An 18,852-nucleotide genomic window follows, 5' to 3' on the forward strand; every position below is an offset into this window, starting at 1 on the left:
ATTAAGAATTAATGTTTTAAATAATAATTGTAATATTTTAGCATGTGAAATTTCTCTTTTAGTAGATATATTTTAAAACTGTTAAGTGATGCCCTTCTGCCTTAATATTTTTACAGTAAAATTCCATTTTTAAAAATCCTTATATTCTATATTGGAGAAAATTACTGGCTACATTTTGACATGCTAATTGAATATATTTGGATTTATAAAGTAGATACTATTTGACTTCCTTCTAATGGCTAAACAATAAGACAAATAGAAAATTTGTCACTTAGATTTCATCTGCTTTGCACATGGTAAATGTATTTTGACTTTAGGGATTGAATCTGTTGCACTAAATAGAGCAGATGATTATCGTCAGAGTTAATGTTTTCTTTCTTCAGTGTCTTTTCCTTAAAGGAGGCTGAGGTTCATGGCACTCCTCTTATCCTTCTATACTTACATTTTTCTCATGTGTTTACTTTTGCCGTTGGCTTCTGGATGGAAATGTCTTTCTGCAAATGAGGAAAGTGTTATTTCTTTTCTCCTATCCTGTTTATTCTCACATTCAGGAGAAAAGAATAACCGGTACTCGGTTTCTGATTCCTATACTTGTTCATTGTCCAACAAGTGTCTCTTTTAATGCTAGTTACAACTTCGCACCACCAGTTTGGGCTGCACGCTCAGTACAAGCCACATTTGAAAGCTCAGGGTGGCTGAAGGTATGGGCTTGTGAAATGTGGCTTCAGAATGGTGCACATCACTTGGACTTCACAGTCTTCTGATTTCTTTCTTTCCTTTTGAAGGATATAGAGAAGATGACATTTTTCTGAATTCTTTCTACTTGGGCCTTTCCTGTCTTTGCAAAAGGCAATCATAACTTTTTGATAGACCTGTCTCTTCCTAGTTTTTGTTTTTTTAAAGCTGTTACGTTTAAAATGCTGTTCTTAATTTTCTCCATCTTTGTCTGCAATGTATTATAACAAATCTTTCATGTCATTTTTAAAGTTAACTTTGCTGAACTAAGTAAAAAAACAGATGCACACTGAAACTCTGGAAACTTGCATTCTTGTTATTGGGCATGTGGTCTTCAGACTGTGCTGGAAGCATAATTTCTTTGAGGCTTCTTGTAGTTGGTCTTGGATATTAAAATATTACTGGTTCTGAAAACTTACGGTGATTTTGTAGGAAATAACGTAAAAGGAAGTCTTTTATTTTTCTGTGTTGTGGATCACATAAAATACGAAACTTGCTGTATTTCAGCCAGAGGCCACCATGCATACTTTTTGCTGGAATTGGTGCTCAATCGGTCATTCACAGCCCCTCTCTTGCTTCTTCCCTTGCATCTGTCAGCTACACAGACATTGGGGGAAAGAATATTCCATATTCAGAATAGCGAAAAAAGCAGTGTTCATACACATGGTCGTAGAACACTTTACTGTAGAAAGACAAAGGTATTCAAGGAAAGAGAAGATCTTGCAGCTTTTACCACCGACGATGACAAATGTTCCTCATTAGATGATATGAATTGAAGATGCTGAGAAGAGAGAAGTTGAATTGTTAAATATGGATCACATTTTTCCATAGGAACTGTAACATATGGTGGGTAGGTTCTCAGACTAGCTCCTAGAAGCACACTTAACCCACATAGTGCTGAAACTCGCAGTACTTAAGTGACTGCGTATTCAGTACAGTTGTATTAATTTTCAGTGCATCTCCTACCTTTGTAAGTAATGTGTTCCTGACTGTTTTTGAAAGCTGAATCAGAAAGTCAAATGTCAGACTTAACCTGAATATAGTGAAACTAAAACGGTATAAAGTCTAGCTGTGGCTTTGTAGATGCTCTTGTCCTTGAACCTGGGGAAGCTTGTAGGGTGACCTTCCCAGTTACTCAAGAGGAAACAGTGACGGGTCTAACTTCCTTAATTCACCATAACCATCTTTCTCTTTTGATTTCGATTCTGTGGATGCTGACGTAGAGATTTTGTATATATGGGAAATAACATTTGTCTACATTCTCAGGCAAACAGTCATAAACTTTTCCCATGTTTCTTCTCTGAGGAACTAGGATTCCAGTCCTAGGATGAAGAATAGAAGCTATAGGAGGAGAGAAGAGATTGAAGAGTAGGGATGGGGGTTTGGTGTATTGCCTGTGATTCTAGCTGGAGGAGCCATGGCAGGAGTATTGGGATAAGGTGAAACAGGTGGCTGTGGAAATGTCACTTCTCTTTCTCTTCTCTCCCTCAAGCCTGACCTACCTTCTGGGAAAGAATAAGGTCTAGTCTCAGAGAGCAGCTGAGTTGAGGGATAAGCTAGGGAAGTAAAGGATTGTGGGTTAAAGGAGGGACATACCCGCTGGTGCAAGCTGGAAAAGAGGGAATATTCTTTCTCAGTGGCCCCTCATGTATAATAGATATGGATGGAGAATTGACGACCAAATGCATGCTGTCGGATATTCATTTTCCTTGGGAGAATTTTCTCCTTTAGTAGCCATATTACTTGTCAATCACCAAGAAAATTTTTCTTGGCTGTACTATTTGGCATGCTAAAAATAGTGCACTATATGAAATCCGTATCTTGAATGATAAGACAAAAATTAATCTTTTCCTTTTTCTGAAAGTGTTGCTGTCTCGTAAACACAGTCTTTTAGTCAAGTCATTTTGTAATCATGTTTTCTACTGATTTTAGATTTCTTTCAAGAAAATAGAGAAGTGAGGTAGTGGATGAGGTTGAGGTTTTGGCAGGAATAGCCGTGGATTAGTCATTTTGGGGGCCAGGCAGTGGCTGCATGGTGGTTCCTTTTATTATTTGTTTACTTTTTGAGTATTTGTAGTCAATCAATTAAAAATTGAAAAACCATTCTGTGGTTACTTATGAGCGTGCAGATGATATTGTTATTATATCGTATTTGAAAATCTTGTTTTGTTGAATCTTTTGTTTTTTATAACCACTGTGAAATTTGAAATTTGAAATGGTCTACTATAATTATAATCACTCTATAAGAAGACAAAACTGAGCTTTGTTTTGATTTGTAAAATAATATGAATGCCAATATAATGTTTCATTGTTCTTGATTTTACCTTATTCTGGTTTTTAACATTAATATGATAAATCATATACTCTCAGATCTTGCAGGCTGATCAAGTCTAGTGCTGAAAAGAATAATCTCTGAATTCCATTTTTAAAAATCCAGCTGATTAAATCAAATATTCTGTTAAAATTTAAAGCAAGTAGCAAAATCAACTTACGAGTTAATAAATACAGTTTTCTTTTATGTACACATTTGATTAATTTTAATTTTTCACGGAAGTGTGCTTTTCTCTTTTAATACTAAATTAGAACGTGGAAAGGTGAAAGGCCCATTTTATATATGTAGAAAGTGGTATACCAAGCTGAATATTTCTCAGATTTTGAAAGCATTTAAAATGTAGCCTCTTCTTTATCTGAGTTTAATGGATATATCTGCAACACTGAAAATTTTGGAGTTGTAAGTTAAGAAGATGAAATACCTGTTTAGAAATGATAAATCACCTAGAAACACTGTATCTAATCCTCCTCTTAATATTCTCATATAAATCATGGTGGTATTTTATTTTATTTTGTTTGTTGTTTTTGTTTAGGGGATCCTAAGAAAAAACTCATATGTTCAGTGTGCAATAAAAAGTGTTCTTCAGCGTCAAGCCTGCAGGAACATAGGAAGGTCAGTAAGATAAAGACTAATGCTCATCATAGTGTAAGATCTTTTAGTCATTTATAGTGTCGGCCATGAAAATTTTTAGCTGATTTTTATATTGTAAAGACAGAGTTTTGTCATTAATTTAACTACTAACATATTCTAAAATGCAAGACTGATATGCAAAAGAGTGAACTCTCGCAAAAGAATATTTTGAGTTGTTTATTGTTGTTCAGAATTAGTAGAAATATTTCTCCAACACAGTATTGTGTCTGACTGACACCTCATACTGGTTTCAAGCTTTCCCAGTTGCTGTTTGCTCAGGAAATACTATATATTTGAGGAAACCATATATTTTTGTGTATTTATGATATGCTCTGCAGTGACATTTAGCTTAAAATGGATGCATATTATAGTTAAGTGTGGCAAAACGAAGACAAAGAGCTCTATTATTTTGAAGAACTAAAAATAATGTAGAAGAATGTCAGAGTGTTGTTAGCAGAAACGATTATGCCGTTGACCCTTGAACAACAGAGGTTTGAACTGTGCTGGTCCACTTTTAGCAGATTTTTCCAGTAAATACATACTCCAGTACTACACGATCAGGGGTTGGTTGACTATGCAGATGCGGAGGGCCCGCTGTAAAGTTACACGATTTTTTCACTGCAGGGAGAGGTTGGGGGGTGGGAGTGGGGTGCAGTGGGTCCAACCCCCAAACCCCCGTGTTGCTCAAGGGCCAACTGTGTTAGGAGAAAATAAATTTAATACATTTTGCAATAAGCATTCAACTTACTAAGTTGCTATCTTAATGTGAAAGTTATCCTGAAAAGTAAATGACAGTTATTAACCCTAACAACATTAGCACTAGGTAGTAGAATTTTCGACAGAATAGAATTAAATTAAAGTTTAGATTTTGTTCATATCATGGCAGAGTCCAAAAAAATATGTTATATTATAATAACAAAGATATAAATGATTATTTCCTGAGTTCATATATTATTTTTTCAGAATATCTAGGAGCATATAATATTGTCTTTTAGTCATTTAATACTAAAGAAGAGAGGAGATGATACTAGTGAAAGTAAAATTTTACTTTTGTTATGGTTTGTAAGTTGAATTTTGTCTCTTTGTGTGTGTCTGTATTCCAAAATAACTTGACAGGCCTTAAAACTCATATGATATTCAGCGCTGTAGCTCCAAGCATGTGCTGTGGATTTAACCTGTAACATGTAAGACAGTTGAATTGTTAAATGTCTGAGGTTATATCCTACATGTTGAATGATTATGATCCTTAGGGAGAAATAATGCAACAGCACTGGACAGGAGTGAAGACAGTGGATGTCACCTTCTTCTGTCCCTAACCCCCCATGTAACACTGGGCCTGTGTTCTCTCATTTATGAAGTGTGACTTTTGAACTGATCAGTGTCTTTTAATTACTTCTCTTAAGTGCCATGAAACTACTTTTTTTTTCTTTTCAGTTTCCATGTGGTTATTTTATCAGATTGTTTAAAAATATGGAGTACTTCAAGAATTTGCATATAATTCCTGTCCAGGGACCATGCTAATCTTCTCTGTATCATCCCAAATTTAGTGCACGTGCTGCTGAAGCAAGCACTGAAGCTACCTTTTAAGGGAAGTTTTGCACAGAACTCCAGTCCAGATGCTGCTGCTTTTACGTCTCTCTTCCTCCCTTCTCATCACCCTTAAGGTTTCTGAAGCAGAACCTAGTCTGAGACAAAAAGATTAAATCCAGTTGAATAAACATTAAAAAAAAAATCCTCATACTTTTATAATTCTTTGATTTCCTTCCCTGATCTTAAGAAGTTGAAATTTAAGATATCTTACCAAATTTCAGATTTTCCCAAATAGACTCTTTCAACAAAGTCGGTAGTGGGGCATATTTCTGAAAAGTGTTCTCTTTTCCATTTATTTTCTTCATAACATAAGAACTTTTCCCCCAGGGAATATCTTGGTAGATGTAAATCCTACCTGGTGGTGGTGGAATACAGCCATTCTGTTTCTGCAAATGTTAATAACTCAGTAGCTCAGTGCAGCTCTTCATTACAGCATAACTCCTCTGACTCAGCCTTTCTGAAGCCACAGGCAGCTTTTACTGACTCCATTTTTGACTGTTGTTATAGTTGGGTATGTCTAATGTCTAATAGAGTTTGGTTGTAGTATTGCACCTTGCCAGTAGATGGTGCTGTATGAATAGGTCAAATTTATATTATAGTCTAGAACAGTGTCTTACATTACTGTGTACTGCCCTATATTACAATAAGATATATTATGATCCTCCTGAAAATTATTTAATTTGGGACTTCAAATGATAAGTTATTACCATCCATGTCAATTTAATAAGCTGGACATTTTACAAAAGGTGCTTTACTTAGCATTAGGCATTAATTAGTGTCATTTTCACTTTAAATCTGATTGTTCTATTAAAACTTTTTTAGGAGTTTTGAGAATAGCTTTGGATTGAATTTTCCACTATAAGATAGTCAATACAAAAATGCTTTCATGTACAGTAAATATTCTTTTTTATAATTTTGATAATATCAATTCAATTCAACCTTTAAAAATGTTTCATGGGGCTTCCCTGGTGGCGCAGTGGTTGAGAGTCCGCCTGCCGATGCAGGGGACACGGCTTCGTGCCCCGGTCCGGGAAGATCCCACATGCCGCGGAACGGCTGGGCCCGTGAGCCATGGCCACTGAGCCTGCGCGTCCGGAGCCTGTGCTCCACAACGGGAGAGGCCACAACAGTGAGAGGCCCGCGTACCGCAAAAAAAAATAAATAAATAAAAAAAAATGTTTCATGTTTCAGAAGCCATGAGAGTTAAGTGAACAAATATATTTTGCAGTAATTTATTTAACAGCTGCCACTTTCATATGGATAATTTAAAATTTGTATATACTAATTAAAATTTAACATTAAAGATGAAAATAAATGTTTTCATTTATGTATGTCTCAGAAGGCACATCATCATTTTTTAGAGTAGCTTATTATAAAAGATATATGTTACAGAAACAGAGTTTAAGAATATAAATCTGTTCTTATTATCTTTAAATAAACATTACACCTCATATAATTGCTGTTAGGGTCTTTGATGATTGAAGATGTTGCCTTTAAAATTTCTTAGGCTGAAAGTTTTCCTGCTGTACTATGTGGTACTTGCCTTCCTCAGACCTGTCATGTGGCTGGACATAGGCTTAAGGCACAGACTGCAGACCAGGGATCTGTGAGCCTTGCCCCAGCTTCCGTTTTCCTTCCCGGTGACGTCTTTTCACCATTCCTGCCTTGAGTTCCTCTGTGGTCACTTAGGTCAGGGGAGCCGTTTACCAGTCCTCCACTCTTTACTCATTGCTGTACCAGTTCAGGGTCTTCTGCCTTGGCTTTCACTCTAGTGGCGCTAGATATCCTGCAAGGATCACCACAGTATCTTGGCTTCCTGCAGAAGGACCTTTGCTTGTCTGGGGTTTAGTTTTGTGAGCACTACCTTTAATGAGGTTGAAACAAAAACAGGACCTCACCCAAACCATTTTTGAATCTTCAGCAAAATGGTATGATGCTCTTATTCATTGGGGTGATCAACATTTCTAATATAAGGCTTCCTGCAACACATTCCTCTTAGAACTTTGTACATTGTTACTGGTAATAAACTAAGCTTCTGCTTTTCATACCGCCTATTCAATTTCTCTGATTAAGTCTCTGGGAGGGAAAGAACTAAATTTAATATTAAACTGTAATATTTATTTAGCTGGTTGTTTGCTAAAGTTATGCTCCTCCCCCTTATTATAATTTTTTAAAAATAAAACTAATAAAGTTTTTTATTGTGGTCGTCCTATCCTGTGAGAGTTTTGCAGTGAGCTAAATGCTTTTCAGAATCATGTATCTCCTTGTCTCTAACATTAATTAATGTGTTGTTCTGTACTACATATATTTAAGTTTAAAGGAGTGTTGACTACTGTAAAGGGGATATTTTTACTGGCAAGTTACGTATTTCCAAGTCTAAATTTGTGCATAACAGAGACTTAATATATACTAGGTATAATTTTTTACAGAGAGTGTAAATTTATTATGCACTTTAAAAATAGATCAGCTGTTTTACATATTTAAATAACGTGCAGTCTTACATTTTTTTAATAATATGTTTCTACTAGGTAACATGTTCATTGCATTTTCAATTTATGTAGGATAGTGTGAACAAATTAGGGCTGAATTATAATATATAGTTTGGATATTGCAGTAGCAACTGTCCACATGTTTATACTTTTACTTGAGCTCTGTACAGTTTTTGGCTTTGATAGTTGACTTAACTGTCAATTTAACGTTTTGCAGATTCATGAGGTATTTGATTGTCAAGAATGTATGAAGAAATTCATTTCAGCTAATCAGCTAAAACGTCATATGATCACCCACTCAGGTAAAATACATATTTTTCCATTCGTATTGAAATCTCTACAAAAGATTCACCTCGTCATTTTCAGGAGCTCTGAGAGTGGTAATCAGGAGACCTGGTTATTAGTTCCAGGTTGGCCATTGACCGGCCGTGTGATTTTGAACAAGTTACTTAGCTTCTCGACCTTAGTTTGTTTCTGAAGCATATGTGGTTGGACTAAATGAAATTGAAGATCTTCAAACTCACCATTTAATTTGTTACCTAATCCTCCTTGAGGCTCTGTTTCTATATTCTTCATCTGTGAAAAGATATCCTACCTTTCAAAATTGCTGTTCAGGTTAAACGAAGTCATCTATGTACCACGCTAGCAGAGTGTCTGATATTTAGGAGCGATTCAGCAATTATAGTTCCGACATTTCTAGGTGTTTTCACATTCTAACTAAGGAACTAATACATGTTAGTGAGAAATTTATAAATACATTTTGAGAATGTAAGTTTTTAAAGCTATAGTTTCATTTTAAGCAAGTTTGAGTAACAGGTCAGTTACACAGACTTAGAAAAATTCAGCTCTGAAAATAACTTTATAGCTTTATGAAGTCTCTTTTCTAGAGTTTAGAATGTCTGTACTTTGAGACCATTTAAGTCAGAATGTTTTTGAATAGCTACTTCATTTGGAGACAGATATAGATATTTTGGCAAATGAAAATGGAAGATCAAAAATGATGGATCGAAAATAGAAGATCTGGTGGCCTTCAGATACTCTTTGTTTGAAAAAGTTGTCAGCATTACATGAATATTGTATAAATGTGGATTCTACCCAGCAACCTAAATGTGTAGTTCCTGCTGAGAATTGGAAGCTCGGCCTGTGTGGGGTCTGTTGGCCCAGCAGGAGGCAGGTCTGTCCTTTACCTTCATCACTGTCAGGCCACTCACCCTTTGCATTCGGAGTTGTGGCCCTGGCTTGAACTCATACCGATCAGCAGATTTTTCATCTAGAAGTAGGATTTCTTCCTTGAATTGAAACTTCATCTTTATATCTAAGCTACTTTATACATTTAGCTTGCAAGTAGATCAATAAAAGAACAAACTGATGTTTCTTTTGTGAATAGGCTCACCTGTCTAACAGATGGATTGGGTATAGATGGTTTCAGTTGTTTGGATCATGTTTTAGTTGACTTATCCATAAGAAGTAATACAAGGTAAGGCTGTTTTCTTTTTTATCCTTTACCTTTATGTAGATATGAGATTGTCTCCACTCATTTTTCACAGAAAAACGACCCTATAATTGTGAGATTTGTAATAAATCTTTCAAGAGGCTCGATCAAGTGGGTGCTCACAAAGTAATACACAGTGAAGATAAACCTTACAAATGCAAGCTTTGTGGAAAGGGATTTGCCCACAGAAATGTTTACAAGAATCACAAGAAGGTAAAAGCTTATTAATATTGTTATAAACATACGTATTTTTGCTGATTTCCTGATATAATTACCAATTGTTTACCTTCAAAGAGGTTTTTGGATATCCGAGTCATGCTGTACATATGAAATAATTGGAGAAGATCTTGCTTCTGTTTTCTAACCACTCACTCAGGCCGTAACCCCTGTGGCCTTGTTTCCTATCTGTATTCTCTACTGACACTGTTCTCCTCACAAGCAGAGTGTCATCCAGTGTTTTCCAGCGTTGCAGTAACTGCAAAGTCTTCTCTTCTTTCTTTCTATAAAGTTTGACACTCTTGCTCTTGTTACCTTTTGGAAATCCTCTTCATCTATCGCGCCATTTTAGTGACTCTGCTAGGTCTTCTGCCGGTTTCTCTGAGGGCTTCTTTGTTCTCTGAACCCTCCCCCAGGGGGTTATCCCGGCTGCTTTGACTGTAGGCCTCTTCTATGTTCTCAATGTCCGCTATATCCATGAATTCTGGTACAAACTCTGTACTGATGATTTCCAAGTGATTTATTTTGTTAATCCCAGCTCTCAGACACACATTTGCCACTGCTCGTGTGATACATAACTGGGCACCTTTTGACCTAATGAATTTAGCACGCTCCAGATAACTTCACTTTTGGAAGTTTCTGTTAAGGACAAAAGCATCTAAATATCCCTGTCTCTTTCTGTAATATTAGCCCCTTTTTAGAATTAGAAGCTAATTCTTAAAGATTGTACCCTCTACGTTGCCTTATCACCGTCACAATCATCCATTGCTCTACCATTTCCACATCCGATCATGGCTCATCTTCATCACTTTAATACCCATCTCATTCAGCTTCTTGTTACTTATCACTTCCCACTTATTCAGCTAACTAGATAAATCATCCCAAAGCACAGCTCTATCACTCTTGTACTCTAATATTATAAGTAGATTTCCAGCACCTATTAACATATGATGCTTTACCCTGTCACTCGGAGTTCTCTACACCATGACCTCAGCTTCCTTTTCCAGCTTTGTATCCTCCTATTTTCTGCATGAGACATATCAAAAACAACTCAGCATGACCTCTCTAACTTCTCCCGTCCCTCCTTTCTAGCAGGACTCTCTTCAAGTTACAATCTCTTAGTTTCGTCTATTGATTTTTGTTTGCATTTCCTACACTTTACTCAAGTTCTTGTATCAGAAAGTTAGTTTTGGGCTTCTCTGGTGGCGCAGTGGTTGAGAGTCCGCCTGCCGATGCAGGGGACGCGAGTTCGTGCCCCGGTCCGGGAAGATCCCACATGCCGCAGAGCGGCTGGGCCCGTGAGCCATGGCCGCTGGGCCTGGGCGTCCGGAGCCTGTGCTCCGCAAGGGGAGAGGCCACAACAGTGAGAGGCCCGCGTACCGCAAAAAAAAAAAAAAAAAAAAAGAAAGAAAGTTTTATCTAATCTACTTTGTGTAGGTAATAAATAATGTTTGAATTGAATTCAGAAAATGCGTGCAAAGATATTCATTGTCTTAAAAGTGTATGTTTAAATTTGTGATGTGATACATATTTGCTTATTGATTTTGGTATATTGTAGGATGCTATTAAACAACGTATAAATAATGCATTTTCAAATAACTTGTTACCTTTTTATTTGCAATATTCCATTGGAATTATAATTATTTCAGTATTTATTGGGACTTTACAAACACATCATTTTATCTCTTTAAATCATTTAAGAAGTTACGATATCAGTTTCAGCTTCAGTCTAAAAAGAAAAGAAAAGGCAGATTTACGAAAGAGTAAACAGGATTGATTGATGGTGTACCAAATCATCTCTGCCTAATTTCTTGCTGACCGCCCTTATGTTTAACTCAGGCATTATATGTTCAGAGGCAGGACCACATTCATTACTGCTGCATTGGAATTACATGCCTATAAAAAATTATCTGGCTAGTTTCCTGCTAAGTCTCTGGAACCCTCTTGCTCCTTTCTTTGATGAAACTGATCTACCCACATTTACGAGTTTTTCACAGTTTGACTTATGTTATATGCCATATGGGAATTTGACACAGGATCTTTGCACCATCTCTCATACCTTTAATCATAAATCATATGAAAGTAATAATGATGCCTTGGGAAGGATAGAAACAACGATGCCTGTAATTTCCAAAATGGAAAGCACATTCAATCCTTCTGCTGTGGACAGTTGTGCTTCTCACTGTGTTATGATCCTAGCGTGTATTTGGTATGGTTACATGAAAATGTTTAAAATATTTTCCAAGAGTTATGGTGAAAAAAGCAAATCAACTTTTTCTTCCTTCATTATTCATTAGTGGCCAGTTCCAAACCTAAAAAGTAAGGATATGCAAGGAAAGCAGAAAAAAAACCCACTAAAAGTCAGACCCATCTTCATCATGTAGCATGACCAAAGGTTGTTATTTTAAATAAATCATTCTTTGGGGTTTTTGATTATGTAACTTGCGTATTTCTATTATACTTATTTGGTTTATTTTGGGGTCAATTCTTTTAACATTTAAATTTGCTTGAAAAGGAAATGTTTTCATTGTGATGGACAATAGGGCGTGAAATTTTGAAGGAGTGATTTCTGTTTCTTAAACTTAATTACTTGTTTCGTCATCCTGCCAGTTATACAAGCTCAACTGGTCAAAATTAGTTTTTCTTTTCCCTAATCCTTCCTGACAGTCATTTAACCTGATTCATAGTTGTATTTTTAGGATCTAGTTAAACAAAGATTGTTCGTCTGGATCCACCTATATTCTGTGATCCTTTAAATCACAATTGGACAGACATTTCAGAACCGCAGGAAACAGAAATTAGTTAATTAGTCTTCATCCTCCATTTTGCTCCCTGTCAGATTTAAAGCAAAGCCAAACTGAGATGTGTATAGTGCTTTCTACTCCTGTGACGGGTGTGGTATCTAGATGGGCTGAGCCATCTTGGATCCTGGAGCTGGCACTACTTGCTTGATGATGGGAATGAGTACAGAGAGGTTTTGTCCTGATTAAGTCACAGACAAGCTCCTGGGGGAAAGAGCTGTGTCTATTCAAATGAGAGACCTGTTTTCCTGACCTTTATATGACCTTCAAGGGATGAACATTAGAAGCCGATGAGGAACTCTGGTCATAACCTCTCCTAAAATAATTCCATTGGGTGTCCTCTACTAACACCTCATCCAGTGATTTCCAAATTCTGGGCCATGACCACTTTGTGGGTCTTGAAGTAATTAACTGGGTCATGAATAGAATAGAATAGAATAGAACAGAACAGAATAGAATAGAATAGAATAAAAAATACAATAGAAAGTATGAGAGTAAGGGTCATTTAATGAAATAATACACGTGTGTGTGTGTCTGTGTGTATGTGTTAGATTTTGATATAAAAATTATCTTTTCGGTCATGATCAGGCAGTTTGAAAGACACTGCAGGTCAGACTTTGTGCAGGTGAGATTTTATTAGACCTTAAAGAAAAGGACAGGTCTCTCTATAAAGAAATCAGGGATTAGGTTCTAAGACCATAATATATGGCATAAATTTTACGTAATAAAAGAAATCTTGGTCAGTCTCTAAGAAAGGTGCCAAGTTGTAGATTGAAAGACAGTGGCTCAGTAATTCCATCACAACCACTTTTTCCTTCAACTTTGCATCAGATTTCTCTTCTTCAGGTGGGTTGTAGGTGAAGTCGTGGGTGGTTCATGTAAGGTGTTGTATGTCCAGAATTGCCTATTTTTGTGTTCTAGAAGCACATTCACAAGGATGAGATGCTCACACTAAGGGGGGCATGCATGTAGGAATTGAACCTGACAGAGGAAAGGAACAGATACACATGTTCCTCTGAAGCTCATTTAGTTAATGGCAAATTGCTTACCCTGTTTCAGTTATTTTTCTTCGGTGGATGATGGGATGGCATCGTACAGTTTCTAATGTAAGCACCTTATTTCTCGTACTAGACAGTAAGCTTTGAAGATAGATGCTGTACTTTAATTCACGGCACCTGTTGACCACATTGTACTTTGAATGTGGCAGACATTGTCCGAATGAATAAAAATTCATGAAAAAATTATCCCAAGTAAATGATTTAATGTTCTTAGTTAAATGGTAGTTATGATACGAGGAGCGATTTCTCTAAATCTCTATTTGCAGTGTGTATTGCAGCATTTTTCCCTTTCTGAGCACTCCCTTTCTTGACTTTATGAGCATATCAGTGATCTAGTGATCCACTGAAAAATCATGGTTGTGTTCCTTCTGCACTGGGTTTATCAGCCCGAGATAGCTAAGAACTCTTTAAACCTTTCATTTGAAGACACTGCACTGTTCTAATTTTCTGAACCCTTTCCTGGCTCTGAGTTAGATATTTCACATGTAGCTCACTTACTCCCAAATCAGTGATGGCCCTTTGTCCCCTGAGAAACTTTAATAGAAGAACCTGCCTCCCAGCTTGCTTCTGCTTCCCCAGATTATGATTGAAGAGCCGTCAACTAAAGACTGTTCCTTGGTGTTTCCCTGAACCACAGCATTGCTGCTGCTCTTCAGAGCTTTCTTCACCCCGGTTCCTGTGGGCACAGGGCCTTGCCTTCCAGGTCTCTAGCCTCTGACTCTTGCCTTGTACTTAAAGGTTCAGACTGGCTCTCACCTCCAGAATACTGCCTTTGTTCTTTGCTCTTTACCAGCCCAGCCCAACCCAGGGGTTGAGCTCACTTTACTTGACCCGCCTGATCAAGTGCACACCGTAAGCCTTCTTAAAACCGCAAAGGGAAATGTTCTTTATTTTTAAATTAATTTTGTTTTCCTTTTTTTTCCTTTGTAGTAGACATCATATGAAAACAAATCCCTAAGATCATACATGAATGCATGGGTAGTCAGTTATGCAGCTTAGGTTAGAATCCCCGGCACCAGCCACCCTCCCTTCTGCCTACCATGCTTCTAGGCCCCTTCCCAGTGAATAGCCTCTGGGCTTTCCCAAGTATATTAACAACTGTACACGTTGTTGTACAAATTATTTGTTCATTATTACCACATCTACTACTATATTCAAAGGCAGGTGATCCTAGTAACCGGAGGATATTTTGTAGACTGAGTAAAATTCAGTTTTTATCCTCAGCATAATGCCGTTGACATACTTTAAGTCACTGTAATGGGCTGGAATAGGGAAGGTTAGAAATGGGAAGGTGTGAGCTGGAGGTGGTTGGGTGGCAGAGCTGGGAAGGTGGGGGGTAGAAGGTAGGAAGGGTGACCATTGGAATGGAGAAGAGAGTGTAAGAAGAGACTCCAGAGTGTTAGGTTGGGAGGGGCGCTTTCAAATGCTGTAAGTACAGAGCACCTCTGGGAAGAGCTGGGAAGGTGGGGGGGTAGAAGGTGGGAAGGGTGACCATTAGAATGGAGAAGAGAGTGTAAGAAGAGACTCCAGAGTGTTAGGTTGGGAGGGGCGCTTTCAAATGCTGTAAGTACAGAGCACCTCCTTCGTCACCCTAGTAAATTGTCAGGAACTTCCACGTTCCACACTGATGTTTGTGTGTAAGAGGATGTGCATTTTGGGTGGAGCTTGGAGAAAAACACAAGGTCTCGGCTACCCATCTGGGAGAAAAGTATATTTAAATGTAAATGGTTTTATGACACAGATGTCATTTAGGAACTTACTTCTTTGCCTTGACATTATGACTTGGAGAGCATTTCAGGTAGGTTCATATAAAGCGACTCATTTTTTATGACTATTACTATTTCGATACTTCAGTGAACATCCTTTTACATAAAACTTTGTAACTTTGCCAAGAGTATTATTTATGCAACTGGATCTTAGGTATGGAATTTATGGGTCAGATATTAAGTTTACTTTAAATTTTGATTGCTCCTGCCCAACTGCCTTCTGAAAAAGCTCTTATTTTCACTTAGTAGTGATGAAAGTGCTCCGTGCCATCACAAACATCTATGTTATCAGCCTTTGTTTTTTTTTTTTCAGTCTGAGAAGTGAAAGGTGATGTTTCATTGCATTTTAGCAATGGTGGGTGAAATTCTTTTTATGTTTTTTATTTTTCCATTTTTCTTCTGAGAAATGCTTGTAGGTACTCTTTGTCCTTTTTCTGCTGGCCTATTTGGCTGTTTTCTTGTTGATTTCTAGGAACTCTATAGATATTATGAATATCAGTACTTCGCTGTTTTTGTTTCTAATATTTGTCCCCATCTATCAACTTGTATCTTTTGAGTAAAGAAGTTTTACATTTTTATGTTTTCAAGTATGACATGGATTATGAGTTTTATGGCTTCTGAGTATTTATAGCTTCTGAGTTTTAAGTCCTATTTAGAAAACTTTCTTATTCCAAGATTATGCAAATACTCGTCAATGCTTTTAAAAGTTATATTTCTTTTTTAATTGGTATTTTAATCCATCAATAATTTATTTTTAGGTATGGATTGAAATATTGATTCATACCACTGCTATCACATTATTGAACGCCTCTTGTATAAATCTATTTTTGGACTCCATTCTGTTCCATTTAATCTGTATTCCCTTGCAATATCAGACTATTTTAATAGTTGCGATTTATAATGTTTTTTAATATCTGTTGGACAAGGGCTCCTTTGTAGTTTTCCTTTTTCAAAATTCTTTCACATGGTGTTTTGGGAAGATTAATGTTAATAAGCATATGTCTTATCACTGCTTCCTTTTTTTTTTTTTTCTTTTTTTTGCGGTAGGCGGGCCTCTCACTGTTGTGGCCTCTCTCATTGCGGAGCACAGGCTCCGGACACGCAGGCTCGGCGGCCATGCCTCACGGGCCCAGCCGCTCCGCGGCATGTGGGATCTTCCCGGATCGGGGCACGAACCCGCATCCCCTGCATCAGCAGGCGGACTCTCAACCACTGCACCACCAGGGAAGCCCCGCTGCTTCCTTTTTATCTTCCTGGAAATCAGTGTCATATATTAAAAAACAGCTCCTCTTCACAAAAATTCTTCAAATATACCCTTGTTCTTCTGAATGGTTTGGTTCAGAAATGTTCAGGATAGAAAAAGCAGGAAATAAAAACAGTTTATTTTCCTCTAATATCATTAAATTAATTCTCCATTATCAGTATATTTCTTATTTTTTTCATGTATTAAAACATAGTATTTAGTATAACATGGAGATCCTTCCCTTGTCCCTTTCATTTCTATTCTACCTGAAATTCTACCAAGTTTGGTTGACTCGTTTCTCAGCCCAGAGGATCTATTAGAAGAAGACTAAGTGAAAGAGGATTGGGGGGAAAAAAAAAAAAAAACTCAGGTTAGCTGTAGCCAGAAGACTTGGTGATGGTTTGTTTCACCCAGAGAAGACAAAAAACTTTAGAAATAAACTGTGACTCATAGAGCATGGCAAATGGGGGAGATTTAGCATGAGGGCAGGAAGTGTACTTATGTGAACCCGCAATAGGCAGGGTAATGAATTTTAAATGATGTTGACAGTCTTAGTGAATAAGTAGTATAAATTTGGAAGCTAAGTTAAAATAAATGGAAAACTATTACTTTTTTAAAAAGAGACACTCTTCTCTCTTCTATAACAATTTGTATCAAACTAGAAAATGCCACAAACTTGAACCAATGAAAACTAGAACTGTACAAATGAGAATTGTATGTTATAATTAAAATATGCTGACGTGCAGTATTTTCAGTAAAAAAATAAGCTTTGAACCTAATATCCCATATTGAGTGTTTTATATTTAAAATTAGAAACTAGAATCAGTTTAGAATCAGACTCTGATCTTTTGACTTTGCATCTGTATTATGTTGAAAATAGATTTGTTTAGTTTTTATAAGGGTTTCGATTGAGAAAATATCCTCTGGCCATGTTGACACTTAGATAATTGGGTAGTGGTTTAAATACACACACACACATACATACACAGACATTTTACTTTATATCTATCTATTCCAAATATTTGGAATCCTATTCTCATCCTATTTCCTATTATCTGTTAATTACTAGGGATTTATACTATAAGAAAACTATTTCCTGTTGAAGGACTGGTATTAATTTTTAGAGTAATTTTTGGATAGGACTGGAATTGATCCATTGTTGTTTGTTTGTCTGTTTGTAGTTTAGGAATCTGCACTTGTTTCTCTTTGGATGGCACATAAAGTTCATTGCAAGATTACCAATTTATTTCGCCATCTTGCCTAGCAAACAAGTTATCCACTAAAGGAGCTAGTATAGCTGCTATGGTGTGTTACATATGACTTATAAAAATTAGGAGGCCTACTTCTATGCAGAAAATTCTGCTTCACATTATTATGATGCATCTGAAAACTTTTATCTTCAGTAGTGAAGCTACAAGTTTCTGTTATCTGGACAGTTTGTGAGGGGACATGGTTGCTGTTTCCAGGTATTCAAAGAGCTTCATTTGGAAGCGAGAATAAACTTGTTCTGTATGGTTCTAGACTAGCTGTAGTAAATAGTGGCCATGCAGAGGCAGAACTTTTAAATTAATGGTCAAATCAGCTAGCCTGAAGAGTCATGTGTTGAAAGCACAGTTTGCTACAGCTATCCTTGGTTACAAATATGAGATACCGTCTCTCAGCAGTATAGAAGAGGGGAAAGCCCCCTGAGTTGCCTTCCAAGGAAGACTTCATCTGAAAGCCTGTGATTATTTCTTCTCTTAGCAAATTCCCTTTGCCTTGATCAGGGTATTACAGTTGGCCCTTTGTGTCTGCGGGTTCCACGTCCACAGACTCAACCAACCGCGAAGGCAAAGTATTTGGAAGAAAAATTCCAGAAAGTTCCAAACAGCAGAACTTGAATTTGCTGTGCACTGGCAACCATTTACATTGCATTAGGTATTATAAGTAATCTAGAGGTGATTTAAAATATACGAGAGGATGTGCATAGGTTATATGCAAATACTATGCCATTTTTTTGTTTTTGGAGTATAATTGCTTTACAATGGTGTATTATTTTCTGTTGTATAATGAAGTAAATCAGCTATATGTATACCTATATCCCCTCCCTCTTGGACCTCCCTCCCACCCCCTCCTATCCCACTCATCTCGGTCGTTACAGAGCACTGAACTGAGCCTCGTGTGCTTTGTAGTATGTTCCCACTAGCTGAGAGCATCCTTGGATTTTGGTAGCCTCTGAGGTCCTGAAACCAGTCTCCCACAGATATGGAGGAGGAGTGTCCTTAGGGCTGCGGGGACTTCAGTAGTTGGCCCCTTGAGATTATGGTTTTGTACTAATGAGTTGTGGCTTTCAAGCAATGGAAAGGTTGGACTGGCTACTCAAGGCTGTACTCCATCTTCACTTCTCTGTGTAGCATGAGCTACCTTTTTCTGTACTGAGCTTAAAGAAACTGATTTCTTCGGTATTTCTCCAGTTTCTATTCATTTTTGTGAGTCCTTTTAAGGAAGCCAGTTGTAAGTC

At 37.1% G+C, this 18,852-nt stretch overlaps 1 protein-coding gene and 1 non-coding gene across 4 annotated transcripts in view; one reads left to right on the forward strand and one right to left on the reverse strand.

Moving 5' to 3' along the window:
* Positions 1-18,852, forward strand: part of PRDM5 (PR/SET domain 5) — a 209,513-nt gene that overhangs the window by 97,698 nt on the left and 92,963 nt on the right. For all 3 annotated transcript variants that reach the window (XR_009563928.1, XM_030863957.2, XM_030863958.2), the window contains 3 exons: positions 3,600-3,679; positions 7,994-8,078; positions 9,324-9,481. Coding sequence is in view for 2 of the 3 variants with exons in the window: in XM_030863957.2 (XP_030719817.1) it covers positions 3,600-3,679; positions 7,994-8,078; positions 9,324-9,481 (323 nt within the window). In the remaining variant the exon portion in view is untranslated. The remainder of the gene's footprint in view (positions 1-3,599; positions 3,680-7,993; positions 8,079-9,323; positions 9,482-18,852) is intronic.
* On the reverse strand, positions 5,162-5,268 carry LOC115857372 (U6 spliceosomal RNA). Its single transcript, XR_004041240.1, has one exon. It is a non-coding gene; the product is annotated as a U6 spliceosomal RNA (small nuclear RNA).

Source organism: Globicephala melas, chromosome 5 (assembly GCF_963455315.2).
Source record: "Globicephala melas chromosome 5, mGloMel1.2, whole genome shotgun sequence".
Taxonomy (NCBI): domain Eukaryota; kingdom Metazoa; phylum Chordata; class Mammalia; order Artiodactyla; family Delphinidae; genus Globicephala; species Globicephala melas.